At 48.5% G+C, this 16,888-nt stretch overlaps 1 protein-coding gene across 1 annotated transcript in view; it reads left to right on the plus strand.

Annotated features, from left to right (window-relative positions):
• ntrk2a (neurotrophic tyrosine kinase, receptor, type 2a) overlaps positions 1 to 8,003 on the plus strand; it is a 28,275-nt gene extending 20,272 nt beyond the window's left edge. The window contains exons 13-17 of the mRNA XM_067231004.1: positions 660 to 790; positions 2,491 to 2,663; positions 2,875 to 3,115; positions 7,145 to 7,303; positions 7,462 to 8,003. Of these exons, the coding sequence (XP_067087105.1) occupies positions 660 to 790; positions 2,491 to 2,663; positions 2,875 to 3,115; positions 7,145 to 7,303; positions 7,462 to 7,647 (890 nt within the window). The 3' untranslated portion in view covers positions 7,648 to 8,003. The remainder of the gene's footprint in view (positions 1 to 659; positions 791 to 2,490; positions 2,664 to 2,874; positions 3,116 to 7,144; positions 7,304 to 7,461) is intronic.
• Positions 8,004 to 16,888: the final 8,885 nt, after the last annotated feature.

A 16,888-nucleotide genomic window follows, 5' to 3' on the forward strand; every position in this document is an offset into this window, starting at 1 on the left:
CTCCTCCCCTTCTTCCGCCTCCCTCTGTCTCTTTAACTTTGGGTTATGGTGCTTCTCAGTAAGTTAGTGCAGATCGATGCAGCTTCAGAGTCTAGCTCGCTGTAATGCAATATGCTGAGTGGTGAGCTCTTCTTCCAATGCACTTCTTAATCAGATCTCAGATCAATCCTGCCTGTGTATGTCCGGCTGCAGAGCGCTTCTCCCAGCGACTGCGCTAACTTGCTGATGAATCGGTTGGACCGGCTGGCTGTGTTCGTTCTTGCGGCTCGCTCGCTCCAACCGGGAGGTCTGGACTAACGTCTGGGCTCGTTTTAAATCATTAAACGTGGCCATTCGAAACTGTCTTACTGTTGGAGATAAACGTTTCCAATCTCCGCTCGTCGCATCACATCAGATAACGTGTGTTATCTGTACGTGACATATAACTTAGGGATATTAATGATGATTGCATGATGATTGCTTCCTTTATAACAACACTCAATTTGTTGTGTGTTGTTTACTAGCTGTGAGTTAAATATTGTGATAACTAGCTGTGGATTAACTACCATAGGCCTAGGCCTAGATGTATGAACTGTGGCTTAACTAGTTGTGGGTTAGCTTGCTGTGTTTTAACTCACTGTGTGTTAACTAGCTGTGTGTCTTGTCCTGTGTGTCTCTAGTCGTTCAGCACATTAAGAGACACAACATCGTGCTGAAGAGAGAGTTGGGAGAGGGCGCCTTCGGAAAGGTCTTCCTGGCGGAATGCTACAACCTGTCACCTGACCAAGACAAGATCCTTGTCGCTGTTAAGGTAACCTACGTCGTTTTCATCAGCACTCTGTTATTTGACCAGGGTTCCCAAGCACGTCCTCCATGTCTTGTTGATTGTGGCGAGTAAGATGGAGTAGGGTTTAATGTTGCTGTAATGCAGATCATAGATTTTTTGTAAAGGTGTAATTGTACCTCACAGATAAAAAGTTATTTTGGAGGTATCATATTCCTACACTTTAGATGTATATGAGGCATCGGACAGGATGGGTCCTTTCTATGGATTATATTTCTACTGGACCTTCATGTTGACATCGCCGACCAGTGAACCCTGCAGCCTTGATTGGGGGAGGATTAACCAATGGGATCCATCCAGAAAATGTAGAAACAAGATCTTATTGGATGATTTTCATAGAAAATACATGATATTAGAAGACACCTCCCCCTTGCTTCTTCCATTTACCTTCTTGTCTGTCTCAGCATTTTACTTTCCTCTCCTCTCCACTTCTCTCCTCTCCTCTTTCTCTCAGAGGTGAGGGGAGACAATGAGCTTGACTGGCCCAGTCCAGCCAGGGCAGTTTAGGGTCCATGTGTACAGTAGGAAGATGACAGCCTGGGGGTCATGCTTATGCTAACTAAGCAACGGCTGACATGCTACGCTAATGCTAACTGACCTGCAGCATTGACCCGTCAGTCCTAATCTCATTTAACTGTATCTCTGACCACGACGAGTCCCCATCTCACCCCTCACCTCCTCCCCTCATGCTCTCACCTCTGCTAACCCCTCCTCACCCCTAACCTCCTCCCCTCATGCTCTCACCTCTGCTAACCCCTCCTCACCCCTCACCTCCTCCCCTCATGCTCTCACCTCTGCTAACCCCTCCTCACCCCTCACCTCCTCCCCTCATGCTCTCACCTCTGTTAACCCCTCCTCACCCCTCACATCCTCCCCTCATGCTCTCCTCCCCTTTTTCTCTGCTAACCCCTCCTCATCCCTCCTCTCCTCACCCAGGAGTTTCTCACCTTACCCTTCCTCTCCTCACCCCTTATCTCCTCACCCCTCTCCCCTCAACCTCTCCTCCTCACCCCTCCTCCACTCTGACAAACATATCATTCCTCCTACTCCATGGCTGTAAGAGCCTGTATATAGCCATGTCACATACCGTAGGAGCATCAATTATTCACCAGGCAGAAACATTTCTATATTATATCTGTGGATAATATTATGGGACCGGATCATTTTCACTTCCTGAAACGTGACTGCACTAAGAGCTGAGGTCAGGTCACATGCATAGAGGACACCAACACCAAGAGCTCGTTCCTTACGTAAACACTAGGCTCTAATCACTTCCTGTATGTACAGTGTTCAGGTCTCAGGTTTGCTTAATGCGTGTTACTATCGAAGCCCTCTCGTTATTGTTCTAATTTAGACAGTAAGACTCCAACCTTTTCTGTTGGTGGAAAGTGCTTGTGATCACTACTAATAGTTGCTAATGAGATGATGTGTGTGTGTGTCCATTCGTGTGTGTGTGTCTGTATGTGTTTACATTTACATTTAGTCTTATCCAGAGCGACTTACAGTAAGTACAGGGACATTCTCCCTGAGGCAAGTAAGGGGGAAGTGCCTTGCCCAAGGACACAACGTCATTTGGCACGGCCGGAAATCGAACCAACAACCTTCTGATTCATAGCTCGACTCCCTAAGCTCTCAGCCATCTGACCTGTGTGTCCATGTGTGTGCAGACTCTAAAGGAGGCCAGTGAGAACGCCCGTAAGGACTTCCACCGTGAGGCGGAGCTCCTCACCAACCTGCAGCACGAGCACATTGTCACCTTCTACGGCGTGTGCGTGGACAGCGACCCGCTCATCATGGTGTTTGAGTACATGAAGCACGGAGACCTCAACAAGTTCCTCAGGTACAAGCCCTCAGAGTCGCGTTGGTGGTGTGTGAGTGGGAAGGTGTGTGTGTGTGTGTATGAGTGAGTGGGTGTGTGATCGTCTGACGTGTGTTGGTGTGTCTGCATACTGGCAGGTATCAGTTTGCAAAGTGAGTGCGTTGAGCTGCGTTTGCCTCGACGCAGCATATTTACGGATCTATGTGTGTCCCCCCCCCCCCTCCCCCTCCAGGGCTCATGGCCCGGACGCGGTCCTGATGGCGGACGGCCAGAACAACCGGCCGGCGGAGCTGACCCAGTCCCAGATGCTGCACATCGCCCAGCAGATCGCGGCCGGCATGGTGTACCTGGCCTCCCAGCACTTCGTCCACAGAGACCTGGCCACACGGAACTGCCTGGTGGGGGAGAACCTGCTGGTGAAGATCGGAGACTTCGGCATGTCCCGGGACGTATACAGCACGGATTACTACAGGGTAAGTGTATGTGTCACTCTTTCTTCTTCTTTCTTTTACACCCTCACCCTACACCTCCGACACGTCCACCCCTGCACTCCCCCCCTCATCCCCCCAGCATGGGCCCCATCACCCCCCTCCTCCCTCGCACCACTGCATGGGCCTCCGGGATCTGGCCGTGCCTTCAGAGATCCTCCAGGCGAGGACTGTGAAGTCATGTATTCCTTTTAGCAGATGCTTTCTAATCCGAAACGATGTTAGCCTGCGACCTCTTGATTTACAGTCAAACGCTCCGTCACTGGGCTATACCGCCTCAGAATCCACCCTCGACCTGGTGATAAGCTGGCTGCCGTTCAGCTAATGTTTTGGAACACCTCTGATAGACTCTGGCAGAGCATTATCGACAGACCAGAGCTAACTGCTGTAGTGATTCTATCATCCCGGAGGCCATTTGCATTGGGAGGCATAAACGAGCTACTGTACGGTATAGATATAAAGGACTGCATGCAGAGGATAAACAGTGAGAGATGTGTGCATGTGTGTGTAGGGCTTGCCGTCTGCCGTATAGATGTCTGGTATAGGTTTCAGTGTGTTTTGATGTCACAGCATTATAGGGTCAGTATGGATGCGAGTCCAGGCCCTAGTGGTCTGGCTAGCGGTGGTGTGAGGGAGAAACAGAATCTGGCCCACTGTGCCTGGAGGTGCTGAGAGAGCTGTCTCATACATCCGGCTGGGGGAGAGAGGAGAGGGGGGAGAGGGGGAGGTGAGGGGGGGAGGTGAGGCAGTTGGAGTGGCGGTGGGGGTGGGGGTCAGGAAGTGGAATGTAGTTGTCAAGCCAAGGTGACTGGGTAAAAACTGGATTCTCTCTCTCCTCTTTCTCCCTGTCTCTTTCTTTTGAATGTACAGTATTACCAGTATGGGGAGACGAATAACCCCTCTTCCTCCTCCTCTTTCCCTCTCTTTGTGAAACCAACCACTGGGGGTGTAGCCATAGCAACGGGCCCAGGCAGTGTAGCCCTAGCGGTTCTATCAGACGGAGAGCAAGTCATCAAAGACCCGCTATTAGTATGCAGCAGCACTACCACAGAGAGAGGAGGGGGAGAGAGGGAGAGACGGAGGGAGAGAGGGATGGGCAGAGAAAGAGAGAGAGGGTGAAGGGTTAGACAGAAGGAGGGGGAGAGGGAGAGAGGTACAAGGAAGGGAGGGAAAAATGGAAAGCAGGAATAAAGATAGGAGGAGGGGAGAGGTGGAGTGGCAGAAAAGAGAGAATAAGTGTTGGTGGTGATGAGCAGAGATGGAGTGTGGAGAGAGATGAAGAGAAATAGAGGGGAGATATATGGAGAGGAAGGGAGAGACGAGAGAGAGAAAGAATGAGAGAAAGGGAGGCAGTGGGGTAGAGAGAGGGAGAGGACAGGGAGAGAGGGGGATAGAGAGAGGGAGAGAAGGATAGGGAGAGAGGGGGGTAGAGAGAGGGAGAGAAGGACAGGGAGAGAGGGGGGTAGAGAGAGGGAGAGAAGGACATGGAGAGAGGGGGGTAGAGAGAGGGAGAGAAGGACAGGGAGAGAGGGGGGTACAGAGAGGGAGAGAAGGACAGGGAGAGAGGGGGGTAGAGAGAGGGAGAGAAGGACAGGGAGAGAGGGGGGTAGAGAGAGGGTGGGAGGGAGAGTGTGAACGTCAGAGTAGCAGTGATGAGTCATAGAGGATCACAAGGTGAGCCCGTAGCTCCAGCCCTGCAGGGTATCAACACCAGGACTGACGTCAGCAAGCCCCCACAGCAGACAGACAGGCTGACAGACAGGCAGAGAGACAGGGTGACAGACAGGCAGAGAGACAGGCTGACAGACAGGCAGGGAGATAGGGTGACAGACAGGCAGAGAGAGACAGGCTGGCAGACAGACAGGCTGGCAGACAGGCAGAGAGACAGGGTGACAGACAGGCAGACAGACATGCTGACAAACAGGCAGAGAGACAGGCAGAGAGACAGGGTGACAGACAGGCAGAGAGACAGGGTGACAGACAGGCAGAGAGACAGGCTGACAGACAGGCAGACAGACAGACAGGCTGACAAACAGGCAGAGAGACAGGGTGACAGACAGGCAGATAGACAGGCTGACAGACAGGGTGACAGACAGGCAGAGAGACAGGGTGACAGACAGGCAGAGACCGGCTGACAAACAGGCAGAGAGACAGGCTGACAGACAGGCAGAGACAGGCAGAGAGACAGGCTGACAGACAGGCAGAGAGACAGGGTGACAGACAGGCAGACAGACAGGCAGACAGACAGAGAGACAGGGTGACAGACAGACAGGCAGACAGACAGGGTGACAGACAGGCAGGGAGACAGACAGGCAGACAGGCAGACAGACAGGCTGACAGACAGACAGAGTAGCACTGCCCGTTCTTTAAGTTAATGCAAAACAAAACAGTAATCCTCATGCAAATTCTTTGTCTCCATAGAAATGCAGGGCAAATAAGAACAGAGTTTCAGAGAAAGGAGTGGGAGGGGCATTTTACATAGGCCCCTCCCACGCAGCCGGCCTTCATAACTCACACACACACACCAAAAATAAAGATAAAAAACTCAGAAAGCTGCCCGCGAGGCCCGGCTGGTTGCCATGGCAACGGCGGCAGCCACGGAGGGGGTCACTCAGTTAAACCCACAATTCCCGGCGCCGCTTCTTAGAGTCTCCCTGGCACGGATAAGCAGTGGGCAAGTTAACGATGAATATTTATGAGAACAGGACAGAGAGAAGGAGGGGATAGAGTTAGACTTGCAGAGACAGAAAACAACAGTGAGCCAGTTACAGAGGTATAGAGAGAGAACAGAGAGAGAGAGAGAGAGAGGGGTAGAGAGAGAGAGAGAGAGGGGTAGAGAGAGAGAGAGAGAGAGAGAGGGGTAGAGAGAGAGAGAGAGGGGTAGAGAGAGAGGGGTAGAGAGAGAGAGAGAGAGAGAGAGAGGACAGAGAGAGGGGTAGAGAGAGAGAGAGGTAGAGAGAGAGAGAGAGAGAGAGAGAGAGAGAGAGAGAGAGAGACATGCCTACTCTGAGTATGGGGTCTAAATGCTTTGGGACTCAGGCCACTAAACTTGCCTCTTAATATTTCATGAAACCAGGATGTTAAAAACTATTAATCACACACTTTTATCTCCTCCTTCTCCTCACAAACACTAACATACATACACACAACACATACACACACAAAGACAATCGGGTTAACAAACAAGCTTCCTAACACTAAGAGCACAGCATGAATATTTGAAGCTGAACCACATTATAAAGGGCGATATAATCAACAACGATGAATAAATGAAACGAGAGTTTAAAGCATCTAATGCCATTGACTACAACATTACCCAGTGCCCTACAAACTGTACTCAAAGGAAAGCTAATCTGAGGAAAAAGGTCACGTTTTGGTTGGCCGGATTTGTATTTTATTATTATAATTTGAAATTACTACGTTAGTATTTTAGTTTTCTTTGGACCAAAACCAGTGAATTTAAAAAGGCTTTTTGTCAGAAACACTGTAGAGGCAGCACAAAGGAGGGAGTTGTTAACAAGAGGTATGGGGGCAGAAGGAGCAGAGGAGAGATGGAGCCAGATAGAGGGTGATGATGAATATCTCCTGCAGATTTAAGCGGATGAGTCCTAGCCTCGAGAAATTCCTTTACAGCCTGAGAACAAGGGAGTTCCAAACGAGAGAGTTCCAAACGAGAGTTCCAAAAATCCCTGCTTTCAGCAAAGAACTTATATTGTTCTTCTATACTCTTTGCTTTCAGTAGAATGCTGTGACATAGAACGACACACTGAATTTAGACAGGAAGTTAGCTAAATAGCTACTTCCTCAAAGTGTTTATCTATGGCTGTCTGTACAATACTGTAATATATATTATTTACATTAAACGTGTAAAATATAATGTATACACTGTCAGGAGTAAACGTATGATACTTATAATATATAATGGCTACAATTGTAATGAATAACAATCTTTCCACAGGCACCAAGCTGGTTTACAGCCATGCTTAAGGTTGTTGTTCCCCCGTTTGTGAGCAGGTTGGAGGCCATACAATGCTGCCCATCCGCTGGATGCCCCCTGAAAGCATCATGTACAGGAAGTTCACCACAGAGAGCGATGTGTGGAGCCTGGGAGTGGTCCTCTGGGAGATCTTCACCTACGGCAAGCAGCCCTGGTACCAGCTCTCCAACAACGAGGTGAGAGATCCTCCACACCGCTCTCTTACCATGTGCTACCAGCTAGCAACGCCCGTTAGCGACCGAGGACAGTAGCTAGCCACTCCGGATCAGTCACAACTGCCTCAGAATCTCAACGGCTTCGACCTAAAGTCGAGTGTGTTTGTCTCCCCCTGCAGGTGATCGAGTGCATCACGCAGGGGCGGGTCCTGCAGCGCCCACGCACCTGTCCCAAGGACGTGTACGACCTGATGCTGGGCTGCTGGCAGAGGGAGCCGCACATGAGGCTGAACATCAAGGAGATCCACAACCTGCTGCTCACCCTAGCCAAGGCGTCACCCGTGTACCTGGACATACTGGGCTAGGAGAGGGGGAGAGGGCGCGTGTGTGCGTGTGTGTGTTAGCGTGTGTGTGTGTGTGTGTGTGTTAGCATGTTTGTGAGTGTTAGCGTGTGTGTGTGTGTGTGAAGCTAAGACAAAACTCTAAAGGCAATCAGAAGATTTCCCCTTATTGTTCCTCCTCCCCACACCCCCATGACTCTACTCTTTCACGCATATCTGTACCTCCCTCCCTCCTTCCCTCCCTTCCTCCTTTCCTTTCCTCCCTTCCCTCCTTCCTCCTCAGAGAACTGAAAGAGAGGAACCTGACTGTAGGAGGTTTCTCTTCTGCCTTGACAGGCTGTAACCTGGCTGAATGCACTCTGCTATACTTGGGGATTACAATAGCGTGTCTAGACTTGGGGAGGGGGGTGGGGTTCTAGGGGTGGGGAGGAGGTCTGGGGAGGGGGGGGGTTGTGGGATAGACTCTTCATCCCAGTGTAAATAGGAACCACTGTGTAGTGGTGGACTAAGACTCTTCAAAGTGGCTGTACTGTGCATTCAAAGGTCACGACGACTGTCTGAAAATCTAAGACATTTTAGCCTGCGGGACAATTTCAAGAGGAGCTCTCATCTAGTTCACTGTTAAAAGTCTGTGAGGAAGTATGGAGAAGCGCAAACTTGTTTTCTTTTCTTTTCTCGAGGGAAACTCTTTCTCTCCTGCTAACTGTATCTGTACATACACACACTGACTAGTACATGCATATGTATGGTCATCATCTCTGCATCAATAGTTGCTGTATAGGCGTCATGCATACTGAACCCTTGTGCACATCCATACATATGTGTACGTTAGCACAGGAGAATGCTAATACAAAAGCTCAAGCTGACTGGGGAGAGTGTTGCAGTAAGATGCAACCCACAAACACACACAATATGAATCTGTTTCACTTTCAACACAACATAACAACAACAACAGGACAGGGGATGGGTAAAGCTCAGTGGTTACAGCGTTTTTGACTGCAGATCTAGAGGTCGCAGGTTCGAATCCCCATCTGCAAGTCATTTTGGATTTAAGAGTCCCGAAGGAATGAACTTCTGAACTTCACAGCACAAGGGAGAGGGACTGCCTGGAGAGATAGCAGTAAGATGATATCAGAGGAGGCCAGAGATGTCCCAACTCTGGCGCAGAGTGACAATGTCAAAGGCCCGGGTAACGGTCCGGTTGTGGGCGGTTGTTTTGTGGTCAGTTCATCGTCAGGTCGTAGGTGTGGTTGAAGCAACCGCTGCTCAATCAACACACTCACACACCCCAACAAACCGCATCACTGCTCACACACACACACACACTCAAAGGGCTTGAGAAGGAAATTGAATTGTGCATGTTTTATTATTTTAGCCCTGCAGTGCTGAAACCAGGCCAGTCGTGTAATGGTGTAATGTATATTTCATTACTGAGCTAATGCTAGCCATTAGCTCGCACTCCACTCAGACATTTAAGACTTATTGTTTTATGGGAGAGGGAGAGTGGAAAGGAAAGAGGGGAAGGAGAGGTCGGGAATGAGAGGGATGGGAGGAGGAGATGTGAGAGGAGGGATGGAGAGAGGGAAGAGGGTGGGAGAGAGGAGGGAGTGTTAATTTGCTGAAACCAATACTAAGTATATTCTGAAGAAAGAGAGAGAGAGAAAGAAAGAGAGGCAGGAAAAGGGAAAGAGGGAGAGAGAGGCAGGAACAGGGAAAGAGAGGGAGAGAGAGAGAGGCAGGAACAGGGAAAGAGAGGGAGGGAGAGAGAGGCAGGAAAAGGGAAAGAGAGGGAGAGAGAGAGTAAAAGAGGGTAGCTGGATAGAGGCGAGGCTGAAGGACTACAGAGAATGACAGAGCCGGCATCTATCATGCTGTGGTGCAGATGGTTTCATGACCAACACACCTTACATTCCTGAGGCTGACTCCCAAACCACACACACACAGAGCACACTCAAACACACACACTGCATTTACTTTTTGGTCAAACTCTATGCGGGCAATCTACTAATACACTTACACACACACCTACATTAAAGAGAGTTATAACGTCATGCAACTTTAGTTTATTATGTTTTTTGTGATATGATGCTGTAAATGTATTTGAGTTCATGCTTGCCACTTAATGGTATTTATACGAGTGTTTTTTTTCTTAATTTCTGAAATCTAAGACGATACTTTCATGGTTTGCCAGCTGTATTCTTTGTATGTGCGTGACTGTGCAGTGCGGGTTAGGATGGTTGATGTGCACAGTCTGAAACACCGGTTCAGTAACTGCAGTAGAACATAAAGAGTCGCACGTTTTTGTGACCGTGTGACCCAGGGCATCCTGGATGGGCGGAGTTAGTGCTAAAGTTAGTGTTAATTCCACCCCTGTGTGCAGCACACAGATGTGTATGACTGTCTGTGATGTGTCTGACATCAAAACAAACCCTCTGTGCCGACTGTGCGTATCTAATGTACATAAAGTGTTTGGATCAGAAGATGTTATGATTGACGATTACTTCGAGGCTGGATTTCGGACGGCGGTACGTTTTGCACCGGTCAGAGAGGGGACGACAATCACAGACTTCTCAGAGCGAGCCGTTCAACGACCGTGGACCTGCGCTCGTCTACGCCGCCAGCGAGATCCTCCTCTGTGATTGGCCCTCAGCAGTACTCTCTTTTTTAATGAAAAAACCAAGAGGAAGGAACAGATTGCGTGTAAATGTGAACGTGCTCGGCTGGAGCGCGGTTACCGTGTGTGAGGTCAAGCCCCTGGTGTCTGCTTGTGATTGGAGGTGCAGAGAGATGACACACTGGAGCTGACGAATAACTTCCTGTTGTTCAGTGTTTCTTTTCTGCTTCTCCTTTCTATCCTTCATCCATCGCTCCATCCTTCTCTCTATCCTTTCCATCCATCTCTCCATCCTCTCCATCCTTCTCTCGATCCTCTCCATCCATCGCTCTATCCTTCTCTCTATCCTCTCCATCCATCGCTCCATCCTTCTCTCTATTCTCTCCATCCTTCTCTCTATTCTCTCCATCTGCTACACTGCTGTGACTCAGGCAGATCTGACAGACAGGAGAGAAATGTGTGTGTGCGTGCGTATGTGTGTGCATGTCTATGTATAGTATGCATTTGTGTGCGTGTGTGTGTGTGCGTCTGTAAGTGTCTGCGTGTGTGTTGTAAAGTCACGTGGATCAGAACCTGCTGGTTCCAGTGCAGAACGTGCTAGTCCTCTAGTCTAGAACCGCAACCCTGGAGCTGTGTTCCACCTGTCTGTCTGTCAGAGGAACCACCTGTCTGTCAGAGGAACCACAACGGACGTTCCGACCTCAACCGCAAACCCCAAACTTACCGTTCAACAAGATGTATGTTATAAGGAGGTGAACATGGGCCGGTCTCTTGCTATACAGTATAATTAATAAAGTGTTACAGTATGTCTTACCTCACCCTGTGAACACTGTATTTTGTTCTCTGTGTGTGTGTGTGTGTGTGTGTGTGTGTCTGACCCTCTCTTTCTTTGAAGTACTGCAGAGGAGTTCTGAGTTAATCAAACCTTATTCACGGATTCGTACACTGGTCTGAGGCTCTGGATTAGGGAAAGATCAGGACCCTTTGTGGGGAATTGTACCAGCAACTACTGTGAGAGAAGAGACACTCTAAATCCCTGAAGCAATTAAGCAACAGTTGAACTAATCTATTCTTATAAGAAGTCCCACTATCTACATTTTATGTTTTAATAAAACCCTCAACTGGAAATGACATGAGAAAAGCCTACAGTCCAAAACCCCTCTGTATAATGGTGTGTGTGTGTGTCAGAGTAAGTGTTGTCGCAATCTTCCTCAGCAAGACAGAGAATCTCTGAACTCAGCACTCTACCATAATAAATAACACTTTTAATCAGCACACTCCCTCCCTCTCTCTCTCTCGTCTCTCTCTCTCTAGTCTCTCTCTCTCTTACACACACACACACAGTGTACAGCAGCCACACATTGACAGCTTTTCTTACCATTGATTCCACACATCCTTCACACAAGTAAATACTATCTCTCTCCCTCTCTATCTCCATCCATCTCTCTCCCTCTCACCCATCTCTATCTCCATCCCTCTCTCTCCCTCTCACCAATCTCTACCTCCATCCCTCTCTCTCTTTCTTTCTTCTTCTCTTTCCTCACAGATAAAACAGAGACACAGTTCTAGACACGAGGAACTGAATGTGCCACAAGGGTAGAAAGAGAATAGTGAGGAAGGGATGAGTGGAGGAAGAGAATAATGAGGAAGGGATGAGTGGAGGAAGAGAATAGTGAAAAAGGGATGAGTGGAGGAAGAGAAGGATAATCTTGAAAAGCTCCAAAACAGTGTGCTGGTTTGTGTGTGTGTGCCTGTGTGTGTGTGCCTGTGTGTGTGTGCCTGTGTGTGTGTGCATGTGTGAGTGTGTGCCTGTGTGTGTGTGTGCCTGTGTGTGTGTGTGCCTGTGTGTGTCCTTGCTCCTTGCAGATGTGGTGGTACCCATGCCAATGAAGATTGGACTGGAGCTGAAGTGGGGCCGCCTAATGAATACTTGCACAATCACCATGGTAACATTTGTTTCCACGTTTTACATACTGGAGAGGGCACATTTGTAGCTGTGTGTTTATGTGTGTGAGTGAGCGAGTGAGTGTGTGACTGTGTGTGTGTGTGTTAGTGTGTGACTGTGTGTGTGACTGTGTAACTGAGTGTGTGTGTGTGTGTGTGTGTGTGTTAGTGTATGACTGAGTGTGTGTGTTAGTGTGTGACTGAGTGTGGATGAGTGTGTGTGAGTGTGTGTATCTGATGTTGTTGAGGTAATACTGTAGACAGCAAGACTGAAAGCTCTCTCTGTGGGGTGTGGGAGAAACGTAGGCTGTGCCCTCTATTGGCCAGACAGAGAACTTCTCTTTGTCAGATCATCTTTAGTAAAAACTTAAAACCCGTGCCTCTGCGTACTCAGATTAATCTGGTAGTGTGGGTGTTGACACTTACACACACACACACGAGTACACACACTCGAACAATAGGCAGTAGTAGGAAGCCAAGGTAATTATGTGTTCTAATAGCAGGTCTTAACAGAGCGACAACCTCTCATTAGTGCACCTGGGGGATGACATCACTTCCACCACCACAACTTGAGTGTCCTTTTGTGAGTGTGTGTGTGTGTGAGAGAGAGAGAGAGAGAGAGAGAGAGAGAGAGAGAGAGAGAGAGAGAGAGAGAGAGAGAGAGAGAGAGAGAGAGAGAGAGAGAGAGAGAGAGAGAGAGAGAGAGAGAGAGAGAGAGAGAGAGAGAGAGAGAGAGAGAGAGAGAGAGAGAGAGCGAGAGAGAGAGAGAGAGAGCGAGAGAGAGAGAGCGAGCGAGCGAGAGAGAGAGAGAGAGAGAGCGAGAGAGAGAGAGAGAGAGAGAGAGAGAGAGAGAGAGAGAGAGAGAGAGAGAGAGAGAGAGAGAGAGCGAGAGCGAGAGCGAGAGAGAGAGAGAGAGAGAGAGAGAGTGAGTGAAAGCGAGAGTAAAACCAAGCTGAAGGATAATTTGTAGCAAGATCAATCTGCTGTCTGCCTGTCACCGTGCAACAGGAAGAACTAAGAAAGAAAGACAGCAAAAGGAAAAGAATGAGAGAGCGAGAGAGAGAGAGAGAGAGCGAGAGCGAGAGCGAGAGCGAGAGAGAGAGAGAGAGAGAGAGAGAGAGAGAGAGAGAGAGAAAGAAAGATAGACACACAGAGAGAGATAGAGAGAGTGGTAGAGAGTGATAGACACATAGAGAGAGAAACAGAGAGAGAGAGATGGAGAGAGAGAGAGTCAGAAGGAGTGGGCTGGCTCTGAGACAGGTCTCCACAGCTATAGCTATAGTGTTTATGAGTGCTTCAGGCGGACTGGGCCCAGAGCACAACAAGCCTGCTGATCAATCAGACGGTCGATGCTCCTGTTTTGACATCGTACATTAAGCTCTAACTAATTGCCGGATTGCTAAATGCTTTTGAAGGAGAGAAAAAAATTCACGCCGGAGCAATCAATAACGTTATCTTGTTGGATTCTCTCTCTTATGGGGGAGGGGCCTTAACTCATCGAGCACCGTGAGCACAAAGGCTTCTGGGAGTTGTGGTTTGGAAAGAGTTCTGATTTTGGTTAGAGGGTTACTGGCCTCGGAGGCCTCGGAGGGCAGTTTGATTTGTGTCCCAGCTCAGCTTAACCGCACCATCCTTTTAAAGCACTTCTTGATTGTGGTTAAGACAAGTGTGCTTAATGCAGACGGTGTACTTCAGGTTTGTGTGTGCGTGTGTGTGTGCGTGTGTGCGTGTGTGAGTAGCTGAAATGTGCTTACCGGTGATATCACAGGACAAGCAAAGCTCAAAACATTGAAAGATAAGGATGTATGATGGGTCGTATTGAAAAGGCCAGTGTGTGTGTGTGTGTGCGTGTGTGTGTGTATGTGCGTGTGTGTGTGTATGTGCGTGTGTGTGTGTATGTGCGTGTGTGTGTGTTTCTATGTAAGAAGGCCATGTATTAGAGCAGGTAAGTGTGTTCTGAGTGTAGCCGGGTCAGTGGGAGAATAAAAGGATATTTTCATGAATGTTTCAGCAGGGCTCCAGCTCAACGAGGCCTTGCCTCCACAAGACTCATGTATTTTACATTATTTATATGATATAAATAATGTATAGAGCCGGCCTGCATCCATCTATCTCTGCCTGACGCTGACAGGAAAACAGCGAAGAGCCAGCGCGTGTACCGAGAGGCATTCAGCTGCAGGCAGCCAACCAAAACTCTCACAAACTATTATACTGAATACGCTTTTAATATAAAACAACGTAGGTTTTACAATGTACAGTACAGGCGGGATTTGATTTATTAGAACAAATTACAGTGTTGTCTACAGACTATTATCAATCCAATCCAATGATTTATTCAAGTATGAATGGAGGGCCCCATTCGGTCTAACATTTACTCACATGTTTGTAGATTTCACCTATTTGGAGATTACGTCACGACGGAAAGTTCTTTGAAAACTGTTCCTGGCTCCTTGTTGTGTAATACTAGTTTTGTAGTTGGTAGGGCATTTTTTTTTAAATTAATTGCTAAACAAATGGTAGCTTTCCAATTTAATTTTGTTATAGATTATCCACACTAGCGATTACAGCCATGTTGGCAAGAATGATTTTTTTCTGCTCTCACAACCAGTGGCAGGCTTGCTTCAACGTGATAATGAAAGCCAATTGTTTAGGAATGGCAGATGAATGTTTATTGGTTATTTATGCGGAAGAAGGCACAATTACATTGGCATCAATTCAGCCTTTTTTGGAAGCGTTTTTGACGGAAACAAATGACATTGCAATATTTGATCATCCATTCTGATTGGCCAATCTAGTAACGAGAGGAGCTGTTATAGTTTCAGCCTCCTCTGGCTCTCAGTGCTGCCAATTTCGCGACTTTGTCGCGAGATTAGATAGAACAACTTTTCAAATTAACTAGCGACAAGAAAACACGAATCTAGAGACTAGCGACAAACTTCGAAAATCTCCGTTTTCGTTGTTGAGCGGCAGCAAAATAACTTTAATTCAACTTCCGTGTTAAGTGGCGTCCTCCCCTTGGGAGGTGAGCTGGGTGTGGATGAGGGGCCCAGTTTCAAGCTTTCTGGATGAGTTATTCGATAGTATCTTAATGTAGATGCATAAAGTGATGGATGATTTTGGGTGAATGTGATGTCAGGAGATATCCCAGCCGCACCTCACAGTCTCCAGTGTACCCCCCGCCACCTCCACTCCATCTCAAAGCAATTTACACAGCTAAATTATTCATATTAGTGATAACCAATCAATAACAAGCTTTCTGAAGGGGTTATAGCACTTAATAATTGTCCTTGTGGGACCTTGTCACTATGTGTATGTATTTTGCAAAGATGGGTGATGTCAAACTGTAAAAGTGCACACACCTTCTCGCACACAAACCCACACACATCCACAAACCCCCAGATACAGGATTCTGGGGACAACATTTCCCCTGGGCTCGTTGGTGGGTCACCCTCAGGGAGGAGCAGGGGATTGTGGGGGATTAGTGATGTAATGACCAGCTATTCTCTCTGGAGGGCCAATCACTGGAGGACCTGGGGCATCTCGACATCCAAAACAACATCTCTATCTCTTCAGGGCTGTCGGAGTGATGTGTGTGTGCCCTGGGTGTGTGTTCTAAGGTACTCAGGTTCTAAGCCTAGGTGTGTGTGCAAGTGTAAGGGTGTTAATGTGACGGCGTGTGTGTGTCCTGCTCGAAGGAGCAGCCTGTCTGGAGGAATGTTAAGCTGTGATTGGCTGAGTAATTGTGAGGACTTAAAGGTTAAAGAGCTCTTTGACTGACAGGTGCGTTCACCTGTGTCCTCTTCGGCGCTGGCTCCACCCACACCTGTCTGTCACTGCGCATGGCCTGCCAGCCCATGACAAGTATCTGTCACTCTGTCACCCTGAGGAGCCCCGAGGACACAGAGAGGGGAGGCTGATAGGGGGATGGAGGAGAGGAAGAGAGATGGTGGGGGGGAGAGGTGGTGAAGGGGGGGAGGTGGAGAGAGAGGAGGTAAAAAGACATAGGAGGACAGCAGGAGGAGAGAATGAGGTGGAGAGGAGGAAAGAGGGGGGTGTGGTGGAGTGTGTGTTGGTGTGTGTTTGTGTTTCTGAGTGTGTGTGTGTCAGAGTGTGTTAAGATAAGACCGTCTATGGTGACTATGTTGTTTTCTGTCGGTCATTAAAACTAATAGCCAGTGAGACATTAGGCTGTCAGTCCTACTTTAACTTGCAGATTTAGTACACTAATAAGTGTATACTGTCTGTCTCCAAGCTTTTTTTATTGCGAGTCTATCTTCAGACATGGTCACAAAATAGCACTTTAACTATGTTCTGTAGGTTTAATCCCGTCCCCTGTGTGTGTGTGTGTGTGTGTGTGTGTGAGAGAGTGTGTGTTCTCCTGGCGTCTGGGGGACCTGTGGCTGGGCTGAAGGTTATGACTACCTTAGACATCCTTCTGTCCTGGTCTGCTGAACCTGGGTGCTGACTCAGGACACAACAAGCCCCACAATCACTGAAACAGAAGGAGAGGGAAACAGAGCGGGGGAGAGAGGGAAGGGAGATCAAGGGGAGAGAGGGAGATTGAGGGGAGAGAGGGAAGGGAGATCGAGGGGAGAGAGGGAGGAGGGAAGGGTGATCGAGGGGAGAGAGGGAGGAGGGAAGGGTGATCGAGGGGAGAGAGGGAGGAGGGAAGGGTGATCGAGGGGGGGGATGGTCTGAAAACTGAGA

This window comes from Osmerus mordax, chromosome 28 (assembly GCF_038355195.1).
Source record: "Osmerus mordax isolate fOsmMor3 chromosome 28, fOsmMor3.pri, whole genome shotgun sequence".
NCBI lineage: Eukaryota > Metazoa > Chordata > Actinopteri > Osmeriformes > Osmeridae > Osmerus > Osmerus mordax.